The following is a 19,246-nucleotide window of genomic DNA, read 5'->3' as shown; positions in this document are numbered from 1 at the left end:
AATTTAAAAACAGAATAAGTAAAAAATTGAACTTTGCTGTTTTTCATAATTTGGGCAATGAGACAAACTGACTTCTTTGCTTTTTCTGGATCTCATGCTATGGCGCTGGGGACTGTAGTCATTTAAACAAACTATTTCTACTGGATTTCTTAATTTAATGGAAATATCTGAACTGACATTAGATGTTAAATTTACCCTCCTCCTCCCGCCTTCCAACCAGAAAATTGTAGGCAAGATTTGAAAGTCTCTTTTCAATGTAAAACTTAATTCTAAACCACATTTCACAGGGTGTTCAAATGAAGAAGTTCTTCCTCTTTATACAATCTGACTGTGCAGCTAAAGAAAAGAGGTGCATTTTCCCTCCACATCTTACATAATCAGGTGACTTTTTTGCCACTGTTGGCTGAAGGATGGATTTCTTGAATTCTCTTGAGCTTTGAGAGCTCTACTGAAGCTGCATATAATCAGTGTATGCACCTTTGACAGATATGGTCAGCATAGCAAACTCTTCATCAGATTCCCTTTCATTCCATTTGTAACTGAAATGATTACTGAAGGACATTTCTGTATGCTTTGGATCCTTACAAGGGTCACATTTTCTTTATCAGCCACAGGAGTGTTTGCAGTTGTGAACAGCCGTTCTTTGTCTTTACTGGGGAAACTGACAATCAGTGCAGCATTTAACATTGTTTATATCTACACATCAGAGCTTTATCCTACAGTGATCAGGTAATCTAAATTCACTTTGTGGTGGAGGTTTCTCTTGCCCATCTCTCTAATCCTTATTACTTCCACTTTTATTTTTGTCCTCTTAACAGCACCTTCTCATAGAGACTTTCCTTTAATTAAAGGAAAACTTGTGTGATTAGTCATAGGGCCTTATGGCAGTAGCTCCCGAAATCCTCTAGCTGCTATGTAAACATAAGACAGCGTCATTCAGTATTCATGCTAGTGTAGCCAGTGATGTTGGGGCTTATACCTTCAGGAGACTGCAATTGTTTAGAGCAACTTGGTCATTCACAAACATATTTGAGCAGCTCTGATGTTTGATCTACTAGGGAATAGTGGAGCCACATACTCTTTGTAGGAGAGTAGACAGATGAATGTAGCATATAGATGCACTTTGTACTGGCGGTTCCCCCAGGTACAGCTGTTGGTAGCCAGCCAGCCAGTGTAGCTAGTACCAGCACACCGTGGTGTGATTTGGATTAGTGTTGTTTATCCCCAATTTCAAGAAAGGTTAAAGTGCGCTAGTCCAAATCACAGCTTACAGTGGTTTTGTCTCTGCTGTGGCAGCTACACTAATGCCTGAAATTCTGTTTGTGAACAGGGTCTCTGTTCAGCACTGTGTACAGTTCCACTACTGGAATGCTTTTAGCAGCATTCCAATACCTCCCTTGCCAATAAACTTTGTCATAGGCATAGTACAATGACCAAGAATTTCTTATTGCTGACATCTTTCTAAAAATTCCTTAATTCCTCTCCTACAAATACCATTGATTAATACCTGTATTTTTCTTTAGGAATGTTGGAATGGGTTCCTGCTCCATGTTTTCCCGGGTTGGTGGGATTATTGCTCCCTTCATCCCTTCACTGGTTTGTCTGCACTTACATTTTTATTTCTGTCTTGCTTAGCTCTGATGTATCATATGTTTGCAGGGATGGGGGAAATAGGATAAACTGTGCATGATTCAAGATCTGTAAAACATAATCAACATGGAGGAGATGTTGATATAGTATCATGTTTCTCCATACATGGTGAAGGACAGCAGGATGTAGCCCTTATGTAGGCAAAACTCCCACCATTTGTTTGTCTGTGTTTTATCTGTGTAAGGATTTCATGAACTGGCCTATATACTTCAACAGCCTGACCACTTTCAGATGCTCAGATACTATGGTGGTGAGCCTCTCCTAAAACCCTGGGCAGGCAAAGTTAAAACGTAAGCTGGTATCTAGGATTTACCATATCAGATGAGATTGTTGTACTCTCTTTAGTAGTTGTTATTCCCACTCCGTCTGTGGCTAATGCTAGAGATGAATCTCTTCACATAAATTGCCTCAACAAACGTGTAGTTCTGGAAATGGATAGGGGAAAGGGAAGGAATGATGTGATCAATTTATTCCTTGAAATGTGAGGTTTGCGGTTTAACATTAATATCTTAATGGAGAAGAGAGAGGCAGCCTCAACTGGCTTCACTCTCACTAGATACATGCAAATTAAAATTCATAGCTAAGTGTCATGTCTCTAGACGTGGATATCCGTGTAGAGAGACCTGAGATACTTAAAATCCCTGAGCCTGAATCTCGCAGTAGGCCCTGAACAGAATGAGAAATCAGGGTCTGGGGAAATACATAAATTATGTATGGTACTCCATATAAAAATGGCCAGATTTTCTCATGGCAGAAAGGAACTGGAAACTGCCAACTCTGACCAAGTGAAAATTCCCTTTGTGGCGTGGAGCCTTCTTGCTTCTGCATCCCTTCCTACCTGACTCAAGCAAAGGGGTCTATCAGGAAGGCAGGGCATGTTAAAGGTATTCTAACTATCTGGCCTTTGGAAGTCCATTAATAGCTGGTGTAGACTAGCAGCCCCTAGCCTACTCCAGGATAGGCTCAGGCCAGTGCAGATCTGCCTGAGGAGGTGTCATAGGCTGCCTCACATGGGTGGTTGTGATCAGGTGAGGATATGGGGAGCACTCCATCCTGTTGTGTCCGACAGAAACTTGGCACTGTAGAGAATCTGAACAAACTATCTTAAATTTGAGACTTCATCAGACTTAAACATGTGTCAGCTTTTTGTAAATATGGGAACAAATAAATGTTGAATTGGGGGAAAAACTTGCTTGTTTTGGGAGTTCCCCCCAGCACATTTGTAAATAAGGTTTCTCTTTTTGTTGGGGGAGAAAGTTATGAGATTGTTTTATCACCAATATATACATTGTGCCTTTATGCCTGGTCATAGTTTAATGTTGTGTTTAATTTTTCCTATCTTGATTTAGAATTTTTTCACAATTGAAAGTGAGTGAAAGACTTAAAACAAACAAACAAAAAAAATCAATTAACAGTTGCGTTAAATTTTCAAAATGAACTTGCCTGGCTTCTCAATTTGCCTGAAACTGTACATTCAAGTTTCTGGAGTTCCATTTTAGAAACTCATAGTTTTGCTTCTCCAAACTTGGTTTTGCATTCGCCATCTACTCAATTTGTGCGCACAGATCAGCATTTGTGTAAAAATTTCATAGCCAAGCGCTTGAATGCATGAATTTAGCAGGCACTTGTTTAAAATTCCTTCCAAAACCTGTGGATCCAGAGGTATCGATAAGATTGGTTCCAAGCATATCTGAAATCTTCTGTTCCAGTCTTTATGTATCATTAAGGCTACATTTTAGTCAAGTGTTTTTAGTAAAAGTCATGGACAGGTCACAGGCAGTAAACAAAAGTTCACGGCCCCTGACTTAGACTCATAGACTCATAGGTCAGAAGGGACCAATATGATCATCTAGTCTGACCTCCTGCACAAGGCAGGCCACAAAACCCTACCCATACACATTTATAACAACCCCTAACCCATGACTGAGTTATTGAAATCCTCAAAATTGTGATTTGAAGACCTCAAGCTGCAGAGAACCACCAGCAGCGACCATGCCCCACGCTGCAGAGAAGGCGAAAAACCTCCAGGCTCTGCCACTGCCTGGAGGAAAATTCCTTCCCGACCCAAATAGGCGATGACTAACCACTGAGCATGTGGATAAGACTCACCAGCCAGCACCCAAGAAAGGAATTCGTCTGCAGAACTCAGTTCCCCCCATCCAACACATCCCCTCACAGACCCATTGAGGGACACTATCTGCTGATAATCAAGATCAATTGCCCAATATAAACTATCCCATCATATCACCCCTCATATACTATCAGTATAAGCAGTAAGTCTTTTGCCCCCACTACTTCCCTCGAAGAGCTGGTCAGAAGCCACGTCCTAATGGTAAAACCTCTAGGTATTCAAGTCTAAACTTCCTAAATATCCAGTTTTACCCATTCGTCCTCTGTGCCTACATTAGTAACTAAATAAATAATTCCTCTCCTCGCCTAAGTTAATCCCCCTGATATATTTATATAGAGCAAGCATATCCCCCCGGAGCCTTCTTTTGGCCAGGCTAAACAAGCCAAGCTCTTTGAGTCTCCTTTCATAAGGCAGATTTTCCATGACTTTTACTATATACCCCTAACTAAAACTTGAGCGGGGGTGCTGTGGGTGCTTGGTGGTGGTGTGGGGGCTGCGCTGCAGGTGCTCGGGTGGGGAGCCGCACTGCGGGTGCTCAGGGAGTGGCCCTGGCCCTTCCACTGGTGCGGGGGGGAGAGGGGACGTGCATGCCAATGCGTAGACGAGCTGAGGGGACCATTTGTAACCCCCTTTGTAATAGATGCATAAACAATATTCCTAACTTCAGATACCAAAATGATTATGCATACAAATATTGTAATCATATTCAGTAAATCATAATCTTTTCACTATCTCACATGACCTATCTTGCATAAAATACATCATGGTTATGCCATAATTATATCATCATAATATCCGTATGAAGAATATGGGGTGTAGCGTCACAATACCTACCTCACAGGGTGGCTGAAAATTAAGTGCTTGAATATATAAAATGCCATATATTGGTCCCGCTTTCCTCAACTATCTTTGCTCTTAATTTCCAGAAATCTGTGCAGTGGTCTCTTCCATACATCGTGTTTGGAGTGACTGGCCTGTTGTCGGGGCTCCTGAGTTTGTTATTACCAGAAACACTAAACAGCCCTTTGCTGGAGACGATATCGGACCTGCAGGTGTGCTCCTACTGGAGACTGGGGGATGAAGCTATGTCATTGCAAGCACTAAGTGGCTCCCGGGTACATCACTTTTCTTAATACTTCTCTACCATTGTAGTGCATTGATTACAGCTGCCAACTTTAGGAGTGCCGAACTGGATGGTGCTTAGTCTGTGGATGACAGGCCCCAGGGGGACATAGGGATAGTTCAGTGATCTTACCATCATATTTGAAATACTTTCTGCAAGTGCAGGCTCAGATCCTAGGTAGGTCAGCTCATCCCTTCAAGCTATACTTGATGAGAAAGTTACAACTTTTTCTTTTAGGATAACTGACCCTAACACAGTAATCTCTGCCTGTGTCACTTCTAGGCTGGATTGCTGCAGCATGGGTCGTGTAAGGCTGATCTGTAAGACCTTTGAAAAAGGCACAGGATGCAGGAGCTTGTTTGTGAGGGAGGGTTGTGCCTGTATTATATAATCTGTGCAGGCTTCCACTTTGTGTTTGGATGCAATTTAAGATGTTGGTTCTAACATATAAAGCCTTAAATTGGTTAGAAGCTGGTTAACTCTGATATCTGCCTCATGCCTGACATAGTAGCTGAGATTAGGTGAGGTGCATGATCTAACCACTCTCAGGCTTAATAATGAGGAGATTTGGAGGCAGGTATTTTCAGTGAGGTTTACTTTACTTTACTGCTGAGTTTGCTTTCCTCTGTTTGTTCATCAGGTTTTGTTGACCTTCCAGTCATGTCTTGAGGTGTGAGAATTCTTCCATCTATTTTTTTTTTTCTGGGGAGGGAGAAATAAATGAGAGTGGAAAGGGTGATTAAGTTTGGGGAGGGATATTAGGTTTTTGAACACTGGTCCAAAACCGGTATTGTAGGGTTTATAAAGATTATAGATTGACGTGAAGCACTAGAAGGGTACCTCTTGTCACATTAAAAAAAATGAAAAAATATCCACAGTCTTTAGGAACACACTTCCCCTGATATACATCTGAGATGAATCTGGATAAAACAAAAGGAGCCGGTTTCATGTCTGCAGTGATGCAATAACTTCAGTGAAGCTACACCCAAGATGGCCTCTGATGCATTATACATTTTTTAAGACAATCACAGATAAAACCTATGGAAAATTTAAAGCTGTTAAACATTAACCCTGTCTGATAAAGGTGATAGAAAGGCCTAGTGGAGCTACCAGAAGACTTATAACAAGCATTAGGATTTCTGGATGGCTAATTCAGAGTTTCTCTTGTGGAATCAAGTGTCATTTCTGACCACCTTCAACACAGCATACGTTGTCTCTCCAAAGTGGAGTATGTCCCTCTAACTGCACTCAGGAATATGACATTCACCTTGGCCAATGTCCAGTTACAGCCCAGCTATTCGGGAATGATTTTGGGAATGCAAAAAGCAGTGTAGCATGATTTTCTTAATATCCCTTCACTGACAGCTGTTATTACTCAAACTGTTCAGAATTTCTCCCTTTGCCGTTAACACATTGTTCTGCTGGATACCCACTGATGCCTCGTGTACATTTAAGTTTTGCCAACATAACTATGTCATAGAATCATAGACTTTATTAGTGGAGTGATTTTTTTTGACTTAACTGTGTTAGCAAAAGCCCTAGTGTTGCATCATCAGTATAGCGTTATACCCCAGTTATACCATCAAAGCCATTTTGCTGGAATAGCTTTTTTTCACCCTCCTGGTATAGATGCAGTTTATACCAACTCTTTTGCTGGTATAAACTGCATCTATATTAGGAGGATTTGCTGGTACAACTATATTGGCAAACTCCTTAATTATAGAGAAGGACGGGTGTAGCCACCTTATATGATCCATAAGAGCTGAAATGTTTGGATAATCTCCGAAGATTTGTGGAGAAAATCTGACTGTGTCCAATGTTGTTAGTCTGGGTTGGGCAAAGTAAGAAGACTTGTGTGATTCTATGCCAATACATGTGTTAATGTTTCCCCTCTTCTCTGGGAGCAGTTGCTTTGTGGGCTTATAGGTCTGTAAGTTACATACACTGAGTGTGATAATTCTCCATGCTAAGGAAGACCCATAAATCATTGTGATATTATAAAACTGTAATGCACGGGTTGGTGGCTGCCTTCTATCCCAGAGGGCTTTGTTGTAGGGGTGCTTCGTTTATTGGGTTTGAAAGCACTTTAGAACCTATGAAAGACAGATGTTGCAAGCTGAGCAGATTGGGCTGGGTCAGTTGCTTTCCCTGGATGGCTCATCCAAGTAAAGGATATTTTAGGAAGTGGTATTTGTGATTTTTATCATAAACAATCTAGGAAAATGCAACCTAGATGGAGCTACTTTAAGGTGGGTGCATAACTGGTTGGAAAGCTGTTCCCAGGGAGTAGTTATCAGTGGTTCACAGTCAGGCTGGAAGGGCATAACGAGTACACACACCCAGCCCTCTGCCCTGACCCCTGCACCCTCTCCACACACCCAACTCCCTGCCCTGACACCTGCACCGCCCCATGACCCCAGCCCTGACTCCAGCACCCCCACAGATACCCAGCCCCCTCACACCCCAAGCCTGGACTCCTGCACCCCCCACATCTGCACCCCCACCCTGAGCACCAAATGGGAGCTCCTGCATCCCCCCCTCCCCACTCCCACCTGCACCCCTCGCACCAAATGGGAGCTGCCCAGGTAAGCAATCCACACCCAAACCTGCCCCAACCCTGAGCCCCCTCCTTCATTCTAGCTCCTGGCCAGACCCTTTACCCCCAGCCCTGTGTTCAGTGCACTCCCAACCTCAGCTCAGTGCAGAGAGAGAGGAAGAGAATGGGCCTCAATGGGGACAATATAGGTACCTACTCTGTGTGGGCAGGGCCGGGACCCCAGACTGGCAGCGAGCTCAGCCCACTGTGTGTCTGGGGTCCCAGCTGCCAGCCCTGCTCAGCCCGCTGCCGGCCCCTTGCCAGCCGGGGTCCCGGCCGCTGGTCCTACTTGGCCTGCTGCCAACCTAGGTGAATGGAACCCCAGGCCAGCAGTGGACTGAGCGGGCTGGCGGCGTGAGTTCAGCATTTTGATTTAATTTTAAATGACGCTTCTTAAACGTTTTGAAAACCTTGTTTACTTTACATACGACAATAGTTTAGTTATATAATATAGACAGAGACACCTTCTAAAAAACGTTAAAATGTATTACTGGCACGCGAAACCTTAAATTGGAGTGAATAAATGAAGACTCGGCATAGCACTTCTGAAGGGTTGCTGACCCCTGTGTTAGAGGGTGCTTATTGCTGGAAGTGCTCTGTCTGAAAGAATGTTGTTCATCCAAACAAAATTTAAAATGTGTGTATTTTCACATTGGCACCACTCTTAAGCTTTTTTGGAGGGAAACAATTCCCCTCTTATATGTAATTAGTGCAAGTAGGGAAAATTCCTTTGCTTGGAGAATAAGAATGATCTTGTGGCCAAAAGTATTGCACTGGGAGTAACGAGATCTAGCTTCAGCTCTCATTTAGCAAATTGTCTCTGCAGTTCCCTTCTCTGCCCCTAGATAGTCATCTAACTTGGATCGCAAGCCACAAACTTTTCAAGCAGTGAAAATAGCTTGCAGGTATGTATGTTGCACACCGTTGTATTGTAGAATGCAAGAGTACAGAGTAGCCTTTTGTCACACAGTTCCTCCCTTTCCAACAGTTCCAGCAACTGCAGAGCCTCTTTTCCTTTGTGTCAGGCACAATCATCTTTTTGCTGTTTTGTTTTTTCTATAAACTTTCTGGGCCCATGAGCCTCTTTTCACCTGTGTTTAGGCATTTTATATTGTTGGCCAGTTTGAGCTTTGTTTGTTTATCTCCATGGCAGGTAATCCTGGCAACTGGCCTTATTATTTTATTTTTTTAAGGTGAAGCTTGTGTAGGAAGATGTCCACTCATGATAAATAAAGATGAAGATGCATTTGCCCCCAAACTCTGCTGCCTGAGCCTCTGCTTCTAGTACGCCACAGAGGGACAGGGATGCTACTACTGCTTTCGTAACTCAGAAAGCTTTGTGGATGGCTTGATCTGGCATTCTTAGTCAGTTAATTTGTCCTGCATCCAACCTCCTTAGTCTGCTAAAGGGAGCACAGGATTTCATGTTGGATAAAAGCCCATCATTTTCTAAGAGGGTTCTAAGAAGTATGAATCTAAAATCCTCAGATTCAAGAGGAATTGACCTTGGGCAGGTAGTTTAACTTCTCTGTACTTCAGTTTCCCTTATGTAAAATGGGCAAAATTCTCCCTACCTCTCAGTAGGGTTGTAATGCTTCCTATCTGTAAAGAGAACTTTGAGATGCTCTGAAGGTGCTGTAAAAGTACATTTTTTTTCAATGTTAACTGTTGAATGTGTTAACAATTTTTCATTTTTTTTCTAGTCTGCAGACAAAGATAGCTCTGCAGGGAGTGAAAGTGAAGATGAAGAATTCTATGATGCTGATGAAGAGACTCAAATGATCAAGTAACAAGAGGAAGCTTTCCTTCTTATGCCTTTTTTCTTAATTTGTCCAGCCAGGTCCACCCGTAAGAATAAAACTGGAACTGTCTGCGGGTGAATTTTAACAGGGCAAGTGCCTCTGCCTTTCCAGCATTGGGAGATGAATTAGAGTACTATTCAGATGCATTACAGTGGTTTGACTGATGAGCACTGCTGATTTTTTTTCTTACTCATGAGTACCATTCAAATGTTTGTGGCTCAAAATTATGATTGCAGGCTAGGTTTGAGGCCAAAGATGGTGGGGAGGTATTTGACGTATTTCTGAAACTTGAACTTGAGAACTGATCCAACTTGCAGACAGACTTCTGCTGCATGTGTTCACATTTTCCCTTCAAGGTGGGCTCATGTTGATTTTGAAGCAGCTGAAATCCATGAACTTGAAAGGTTTCAACTGGGTTTCTTCAGATGGATGAAATCTAAAGAGTTAAACTGGACACAGAAGGTACTACAGGCCAGTATGATGGGAACAAATGCCCAAAATCCTCTCAAGTTACCTACAGCACACTGGGAAAAATGAACTATGGATTCTCTAACAGTTCTGCGTCCGCTCACTGGAATGGAATTTCATACCTCAAGTGGTTAGGGAACACCAACAAAAGATAGCTGTACTCAGTGATGTTGTAGGGTGGATGGCTAGAGGAACCATCGGTTGGAGGGACCAGCTAATAGGAAAGGGCAGATGGTCTTAAATAAAACAGAAATCCCCATTATTGCTGATCTCTTCTCCCCGATCTGTCTCCTCTGCCTTGCCCCTCTCAAAACAACTTCCTTTTTTTCCTTTTATTTTGGTTCTTTCTCACACAGGTTTGTCATGACAGTCTATAAATCTCAGGACGGCTCTGTATTTCTTTTGCATATTCTGTTTGATTTTGTTCTTCTCATCTTTTCTCACTTTGCCATGTAAACCGAGGGACTTGTTTTTCCATGGTACATAGTGAGTGTCTTATGGGAGGTAATTTTACTTTGCTGAGTTTTGCATTATTGTGGCTATCTACGATTGTGGCTATGGAGAAAAATGAGATATTCAGTGGTACAGAGTACTGAAATTGCTTGTGCAGGCTGCTGCTAGTGTCTTGGGGATCATTGCAAGAGGATTCAAGTATTTATTTTATTTTTCTATATATAGATAAAGTTCTTTGGAAGTTTCTTGAGCCCTCATTCAATTGGTTACTTGACCTTGCTGAGGGAGAACTGTATTCTTTTGTTTACACTAAACTTTTTTTTAAAGTATACTGAAATAGAAGGATGTTGAGTGTTGAAGTTTTGCCAACTAATAGATGTGGCCTTTGGGTACGGATTCAATATTCCTAGTTAGTGTCGTCTTTATCCTCCTAACTCTGACAGTTGACATCTATATAATTTTTTGCAGTTTATGGGATCAAATTTCATATTAAAAGTGTAAAGGTAGCTGGTTATTCTATTGGAAAATAATACAGGGATCAAATGATTGGGGAGAAGGGTGTTTATTGAACATATTCCAGAGTCAGAGCAAAAAACTCAGTTATTCCGGAAGGAAGCAGAAGATCAGATCTGAAACTTACAGCAGGCTCTCTAAACTTTGTCCAGTCAAGAGCTGCATAGGCAACTTTCTAGGAGCCCAAGAGTTGTAGCTCTGTTACTTAGGTGGAATGTCATCAGGGCTGGCTCCAGGCACCAGCGAAGGAAGCAGGTGCTTGGGGCGGCCAATACAAAGGGGCGGCACCTCCAGGAATTCAGCGGCGGATCCGTCAGTCCCTCTCTTCCTCTTTGAGCTGCTGCTGAAAAGTAAGAGAGGAAGTGAAGGGCCTGCTGCTGAAGAATGAAGCGGCGCAATTGAGCTGCCGCCGATTGGCTTTTTCCTTTTTTTTTGCCTCTTGGGGCAGCAGAAAAGCTGGAGCCAGCCCTGAATGACATGCTGCCATCCTCGTCTTCAGTGCAGAGAGGAAGCCCACAAAGACTACATGTTCCCTAGCATGCAGTACTCCATCTTGTTCTGAACAGATTGATACAGTGCTGTGAGAACGACGGCAAGCTATAGTGGGGCTCAGTAGTCTCTGCAGGCAGCACTTCAGTCTGGAAGTTGAAGAGGACTGCTGACTGTACTGTAGACATCAGCGGAACATATTTGACCAGCAGCCCACGCTTTGGTCTCCCTTGGCTCTTGCACAGTTTTTGTGGATGTGATAGCAAAATTAATAGAACTTTTAAAAACAAATCTGGATGTTTTCAGCCTTATTTATGCTAACTGAGTGGAGTTCTTGGAGTTATAATTAAGTTTGTGTTTTGTGCTTTTTTTTTCTAGTTTAACATTTGACACTTTAAAATATGGGGATTATAAGGAACATGGGGGGGGCGGGGTTTCTTAGGTTCTTGGTGATTTTTTTTCCTCAAAGGTGCTAAATGTGCAATAACTCTTACTGAAGTTAATGCTGCAGTACCTAGGAACTGTATTGATGCTGTCACAAACCCTAGATTTCTTAAGGGATCGGTCTCCACAATGGAATCATTGCTTCTTTCTGGCTTTGAGCAGTGGAAATAGGGACTCCCTTGTGAGATTGACTCGCGCTCTTGGCCTTGTTGAGTATTTGGTTTTATCTACATTCTGGATTGCTAAAAGGATGTAGTCTCGTGGTCGAGATTTGTGACAGTCCCTAATTTTCGGTCAAATTTGCCTCCATTTCATACAAGCACTCTTGTACATATATTTGCAAAACCAAGGATGAAGAAACTCTTATGTGAAATAAATTAATTGCGCTTTTTTTGGAGACCCTTACACCCACAGAGGCTGTATTCCGTGGCAAGTATGGACAGCATACACTGTATCTAGGCAGACCAGTATTGCTAAGCAGAACTCTTCAGATTGACAGTGCATGCTCTTCTGAACTCTGCAGCTCATGCATGTTTTTAGTTAGAGGCCCAAGTCACAACATTTATATGGCAACCCTACCTTCAGATATAATCTAATGGTTCAATGCTGGCCTGATTCTAATTCTTCTCACGTATGGGCAGCACATATTGGACATCTGCCGAGGGAAACTGTCTAGTATACACCAGTTCAAAAAGAAGAGTATCACTGTTAGTGACACTAAAATAGCACTGATGATCTGACAGATTTTAATCCTTGCAATTCTTGATTGAAGTTTTGACAAAATAAGCATGGGGAGAGCGTTTATCCATTGTTGCTAAGTTAACTTTACATAAATGATCTGCACTATTCAGAGTTTTTGGTCCTGTGTAGACATAAGAATAAATCCAAGTTAGTAGCTCTTACCTATATTTCCTTGTTTTGTAGAAGTTGTTTTTCAGCCATGTCTCTTTATGGGGCTCTACTGGAGAGAGTTGAGACTTTCCCATAGCAGAGATCAGGTCAGCACTGCTTCCAGTGAGACCCATCTGCATACCATTTCCCAAGTCTTGTCAGGGTATGGCAGAGGATGTGCTCTAACTTCTAGACCATGTTGACTTGGTCAACATTTTTCTGTCTTGAATTTGCTTATGGAGGCTATGGCATTAGCTTCTCGGTTTATTTCAAAACTGTAATAGATTCATACCAGTATTTCAATATTATGGGCCCAATTCTGGTTGGCAGCACATACGACAAAAAAAATCTGTGGGCAACACCCCAGGATTGTATGGTGGAAGTTAACATGTACATGCACACCTCCGGGTGGACCAGCTATGTCTTTATGCACAGCTTTTCTTACGTTAATTATTTCTAGTGCAGGACTATGCATGTAAATGTATTGAGTCTCAGTACTCTATGAATTCATTGTAGGGTATAAAAAGTGGAGGAAAGGTTTTTAGGTGGAAAAACCTCTAATTATAGAAATCATATGGAAAGGGCTTATTTGATGTTGTGGTTCATTCACCTCTAGCATTCAGTGCAGCATTCTTTATGACCATATAGTTGCCAGTGCCTACTCTGATCTGCTGTAACCCTCAAATGACCCATGTGATAGGACTATTCCAGTCTAGTGGATGTGTTTAAAAGTTACCTTGAAAGTCAGCCTAAATTTACTTCAATTTCATCTCCTCTCTCCTTCTGATAGCTTCTTGAATCATCCTAAAATAGCTTTGATTGCAAACCTAGTGAAAAATATTAAGAAAATATAAATAGCGAATTGATTTTTGTTCAACTTTTTGATTCATTTGTAGTCTCCCTATTGCTAGAGCTCTTTTAAGTGTCGTCCAAATCAGTTTGGACGGGTGCTATACATAAGTAATTCTATGGAATTGGTCTAAGCAGTTGCCAGATTTCTACGCTGGAATGAAACAATGTCTAAAACTAGTTGTGTGTGTTCATTTGGCATTCTTCCACGTGACCGGCTAAGACTAGTATTTACAAGCATCTCTCCATGGATCTTTAGGACAGAAAAAGGGAAAACTACCTTTATTTGTTCATGCCTTAGTGCTCTTTGCACTTTAATTACCATTGTTTCTGAAACCCTTCTCACTGCTTGCAGAGATAGTAATTAGCCAAAGAGATTAATATTAAAAAACAAAGTATAGAATTTGCATAATTTGAAACAATTGCCTGTCTCATATATCATACACAAGTCTGCAGGGTCTTATTTTAATTGTAAATATCAAAGCTCACTCTTGAAGATTAGGATAAACAAGATAAGACCACTTGCTAGAATATTTAAATTCACTCATCAGACTTGTAAGAAATGATAATTGAAGGCCAGATGGAGTTTATAGAATGAAGAAGGTGATAGAATTGGTATATTTGAGGGCAGTGCTAAATATTAAATGTCTAGAAGAGAGTTCAGTTTTCTTTTGGAACACAGTTTAAAAAACCTCCTCAAATGCTGGGTGGTAGCATGTATACCACCAAAAATGCAGACAACTGAGGGAATGCACAGCAGGAGTTACCTGCTTCCTGTCTTCAAAAGATGGTAAAGAGATTCTGTATCTCCAGAAATGGAATGGGGCAAAGCCATGAGGTGGCATAATTCACCCTTTTATAACAGGCTGTCTGGACCAATCACTGTTCCCTTTTTATATCTGCCCCATAGTTACAAATGGTACATGAGTCTCTAAAACAAAATATTACTGCTTCATAGCCAACTTTTGTTACTGTTCGCATTGTTCATAGTCAGGAGCCAGATAAAGTATGACAATAGTACTAACCAGTAATTCTGATTCCAATTGGGATGGATTGTATTTACAGAAATACAGAACGGCTGTATTTGAACAGTACAGTATCCATGAAGCCTTCTAAATTCATGAAGTGTTGCTCAGATTTTGGCCTTCATTGGTTTTAAATAATCAATAAAAGTTGAAAGGCTGCTAAGTATTTAGTTGGGAAGAAGCCAACATCTGTGTATAATCTGAAAAGAGTAGAACTTTATGGAAACATTTGATATTGTCAACACAGATTAAAAATATAATATATCTTAGGGAAATGCTAATAATCTATTTTCTTCACCTAGAATTTCAGGTGAGTCTCTAAATGGTCCGTCTTTAATTCCAAGGAAAAATGAAGTCAAAACCTTTTTTTCATGTTATTGCTGAAGATTGAATGAGATGCAGTCATTGTGCAGGTATAATTTTTGCTTTATGAAGAAAATTTTTGTTGCATTGCATACTTAATGGTAGCAGCTTTTCCTTCCTTGAGTTAGTAATGTTGGATTTTTTTAAGCTACCTCTTTCAACTAATCTTTATTTGGTACTGAATATTACATTCAAGAGATTTTAGGAAACGGGGGGGAAAAATACTTTCCATTGTCTTGTTTGTATGCTGCTGGTGATCCACTGATTAACTTGAAAGGGGGAAGAACTTATGGCTTTAATGTTTTTTACAATGAATTTTGAATAGTGAATGTAAGTACAGGGGTTATTTTGGGGTGGGGAGGAGGGTAGTTTTAGAAGGGTTGAACAGCCCTGCCTGTTATGGGTGATGCTCTGCTCTTCTGAAAACCAGGCCTTTACTGTTCTGAAACCCCTCTGTTGGGTAGAAGATTGTACTCTGGCACTGTCTTGTTTCTCCTTGCTCTTAGCCTTTCGCAAGCAGTTAATCTCATAGGACAAGTAAATGAAATTCCTGAATAGATGATCAAATTCTGCCCTCAGTTACCTTTACACAACCCCACTGATTTCAACTTCAGGCAGAATTTGGACGTTATCCTGACAGAGGAGCAGCTAACTGGATGAACTTTGTTTTTTCAAGATCATATGACCAAGTTCAGTGCCAGCATAACTCCCATGGACTTTGTGAAGTTGTATCTGCTTACACAAGAATGAAATTTGATACTACATTCAGAAGATCTTGTCAGGCTGTGGGTTAAGCAAAAAGATATCTGGTGGTGCGGGGGGTGGGTTTTTGCTTGGGCCATGTACCCAGGCAGAAGGTTTTAGATGTTTGTTTTATGCAGTGTGTGGGTATATATTTTTTTTTTTAATCCTTGATTTGGACTTCTTGAGCACTGCATGTAAAGATCTTTCAGCATAAATATGTGGATTTATTGAATTTCGAAGTTGTTCTTCTGTGATTATCCTCTGATTGCCATTTCTAGTTCACAGCTAGAAAAGCCTGGGGGTTGTGGGTGGGTTTTTTTGTTTGTTTTTAACACTAAGAAGTCACCATTTATTCAAGCCTAAAAACATTAGTTTCCCTGATGTATGTCTCTCTTAGTGGTGGCATTCACTTACACAGTGTGACTAAGTTCTGGGTCTGTCTCCTTTTAAGAAGTGTTTGGGTCCGTCTCTTTTTAAGATGCGTTTGCCACAGATGACTAAACTGTTGTAACAAATGTAAAAATATTCAGAACAGCTAATGCAGATTGTTATATTTAATGCAGATTGTTTGATAGCTGCTATAATTCACTGGAGCTCTGCAAGGTAAAACCAGCAAGTTGGTTCAAGTTTGGAACCTTTTGCAATGTGAGATTTTAAAAAAAAGAACTCCTTTAAAATTTTACAGATTTACACTCCCAAAATGGGCATGGGAAGTCTCGGTAATAACACTATTTAGCCAGAAATCAATATGGGATATGCTTTACATTCTGGGAGATGTTAATTATTTCTGGGTGACCTTGTGAGCATTTTTAAGATGTTTAATCTTTAAGATTTCATAGATGTTTGTCTGCCGTGGCACAGTAACTTTTAGGTGATTTGTAAAAACTCTGAAACCACTTCTGACTCATACAGTTCATATAAATGTCTCTGTGGCTTATTTTGTGCCTTTTCTTTCCCTAATGCAAGCTCTCTCAATAAACATAAGCTGTTCCGGAACATTGCAAGTCGATTTCATTGTACTGATTTTTACTTGCCTGATGCCCTTTTTGGTTTTTGAAGGGTGAAAAGTGACCTCTTAATAGAACAGATATTTATAACTGATTGTTCAGGAGGAAATTGACAAGGTGGAAAGCAGATCATTTTGGAATGGCAATGCCATAAAACGCCTGGGAAGCTGGGACTGTCAGTACTAATCAATATATTCCACTATATCTATCACAAATCATTTCTAACAAAAACAAACTGGAGCAAGTGGAATGTGAGAATCAATTTACTACCAGTCTCAATTGTTGCTTGATGTTGAAAGACTGGAAACGCTCTTGGGGATTTAGAACAGTAAAATGTCAGTGCTGCGGTTTTTCATATTTATATTATGGTAGTATCCACAGACACTGGTTGGGACTTGGGGTCCTGTTGTGTTGGGTGCTGCACAAACACACTAAAATACTGTCTCTGCCCTAAACAGTTCAGTCTAAAATGACACCATTTTATGAAATGCTGTGGCAGCTACTGGCAATATTTTAACACTTGTTTTCATTAGCTGAGAAAAAAGTAATGAATAGCTGAAGTGCACTTCCTGTATCATGTCAAGAGTCTCTTTTTCTTTGGCTTAGGGAAATTGGGGATCATGCTCTTCTCTAAGTACTGGGTGAGAGGTTTTTCCCTGTGATAGATCTACCACTCCATAGTAATTAAAAGTTGCTTAAAATATAAGGTTCTTTGGACATGTCTGTAAGTAAAGCATCTTTTGATTTAATTTTTTAGCTTCCCCTTAAATAGCTCCTTTTTTTACAAAGCTATGAAATCACTTCAGAGGTTAATATTTCTGATGTATACAAACTAAATAGAAAGGAGCATGTGTCCAGTACTAAGCTATGTACATAACTCTGTGATGTATGTTGCCATTTCCCTTTCTGCAAAGTGAGGCTAAGTGAAAGTGACCAGCAAGATTCCTGGTTTGTATTCCCACCTCTGGCATTGGGAAGAAGCCAGTCTGCTCTCACGTTGCTTCACTGTTTAAAATAGTCGCCTGTCTTTGCGACTATATTCTTACAGTATAAAAGAAATCTCTCAAAGCAAAGTACTTCTAAAGCTGAAGATGGTCTTCCTCTTCAACTGTTTGTAACTATTCTCTTAAAGATGACTTGAAGTGTCCATAACAACCAAATGACCAATTAATTTGGTACCTTGGTTTAGAATTACTAATCAGAAATGATCTTTTGTTTCCCATTCCTGTAGATATTACATTTGTCTCCTCTATCATAATGGTTTAATACTTTATTTTGATTTTCAGTGTAGTGTTGGTGAAAGATGTAGACTTGAAAGCTACTTAAGGTCTCTTGTCTACAGAATCAGTGCAACTAACCCCAGTATAAACTTCCACATCCTTTACCACTAATTGCCTCAATTATGCCCTGGAGGGAACAGCTGAGTTGAGAGAGTAGGCGCTTGTGTACACTTAAAACTGTTGTGCTCCTGCATTGCTTGTTCGCCGACAGGAGGGGTTCTCCTGTCAGTGTAAGTAATCCACCTCTCTGAGAGACAGTAGCTACGTCAACAGAATAACTTCCGTCGACCTACTGCTGTCTACACAGAGATTTAGGTTGTCTTAACAGTGCTGCTCAGGGATAGTTGAACTGACCTAATTTTCTAACGTAGACCAGGCTTCTGTCTGTCTTTTTTGGCAGTGGGGATTTGTCCCAGTTAGTTATCTGTGGCCAGCCATTGGTTTATCTGCACTCATACAAACCCTTACTGCTGATAAAGCCATGACTCTCACTGATGCATTCCTTTCTTGCTTGCAACGGAGTAAGATGCCCTGCCACGAACGGCAGTTTTAACATCAATGGCTGTACTAGGACAAATTCCCACTGTGGACAAGTGCCATTTAACTACTGACCCTCATGCCTTTCAGTCACCCAAGTCCAAATGAGAGATGCAATTTATGAAAGACAAAAAATGAGGGGGACAAACTATTCATGTGGAAAACTTGAAGGTATTGTGGTATTTGTTCCATACTGTGAATAACTATCTACCACCTCAGCTGCTTCATTGTCCATTTCTGACGTAAATCGTCAGTAATAAAGGTGAGGTCACCACCTCTGTGTGGAAGGTATGAGATGTTGGCACTAACATCAGTGTCATTCCTTGAAATCGGGGACACTTTGAGAGTTATACTGGACCCTCTGTGATGACGGCCAAGAGTGGTGCTAACTGTGGTGATAGTAACACGTTTCCCCATGGACTGCCAAACAGCCATCAAACCGTAACAACTTTTAGTTACATCTAACTGGGACCAGATTCAAACTGGTAAGGTAAAGGTGAAAAATCTCTCCTATTGCAGCCTCCTAGCTGGTTTTAAAAAAGTTACTTTCTGAAGTAGAATGAACTATGCTTTTCCCAGAATTGTCAGTTTGCATCTCTTTTGGTGGTTGGAGATGAGACAGTGGTGGCCAAATTATCTTTGAATTTCTGAAGGAAACAGCTACAGTCTTGACCTGCTGCTGTGAAGAACATCACTGAGTAACTCCTGAACTCTTTTTGGGGGGGAAAACACAACCTGGTACAGAAGTGACAGCAGCTCTCTCCCAGGTCATGTACATAATTCACCAAATTAAAGCACAAACTGTGTGTTTGTATCCATATTTCTCTGACAGCTGACAAAGCTCAGGTGGTTGAGCTTCGTTCTCACCATGAAGAGGAGAG

At 41.0% G+C, this 19,246-nt stretch overlaps 1 protein-coding gene across 4 annotated transcripts in view; it reads left to right on the top strand.

The window, feature by feature from the left end:
• SLC22A15 (solute carrier family 22 member 15) overlaps nt 1-16,537 on the top strand; it is a 44,195-nt gene extending 27,658 nt beyond the window's left edge. Inside the window, exons 9-12 of one of the 4 annotated variants that reach the window (XM_075071906.1) lie at nt 609-729; nt 1,524-1,596; nt 4,708-4,833; nt 9,204-16,537. In XM_075071906.1, coding sequence (XP_074928007.1) covers nt 609-729; nt 1,524-1,596; nt 4,708-4,833; nt 9,204-9,290 — 407 coding nt within the window. In that variant the 3' untranslated portion in view covers nt 9,291-16,537. Of the gene's footprint in view, nt 1-608; nt 730-1,523; nt 1,597-4,707; nt 4,897-9,203 lie in introns of all 4 variants that reach the window. The other 3 variants (XM_075071904.1, XM_075071910.1, XM_075071908.1) reach the window with 3 other exon arrangements.
• The last annotated feature ends 2,709 nt before the right edge of the window (nt 16,538-19,246 follow it).

This window comes from Chelonoidis abingdonii, chromosome 1 (assembly GCF_003597395.2).
Source record: "Chelonoidis abingdonii isolate Lonesome George chromosome 1, CheloAbing_2.0, whole genome shotgun sequence".
NCBI lineage: Eukaryota > Metazoa > Chordata > Testudines > Testudinidae > Chelonoidis > Chelonoidis abingdonii.
This window is presented reverse-complemented; position numbering and strand designations above follow the sequence as displayed.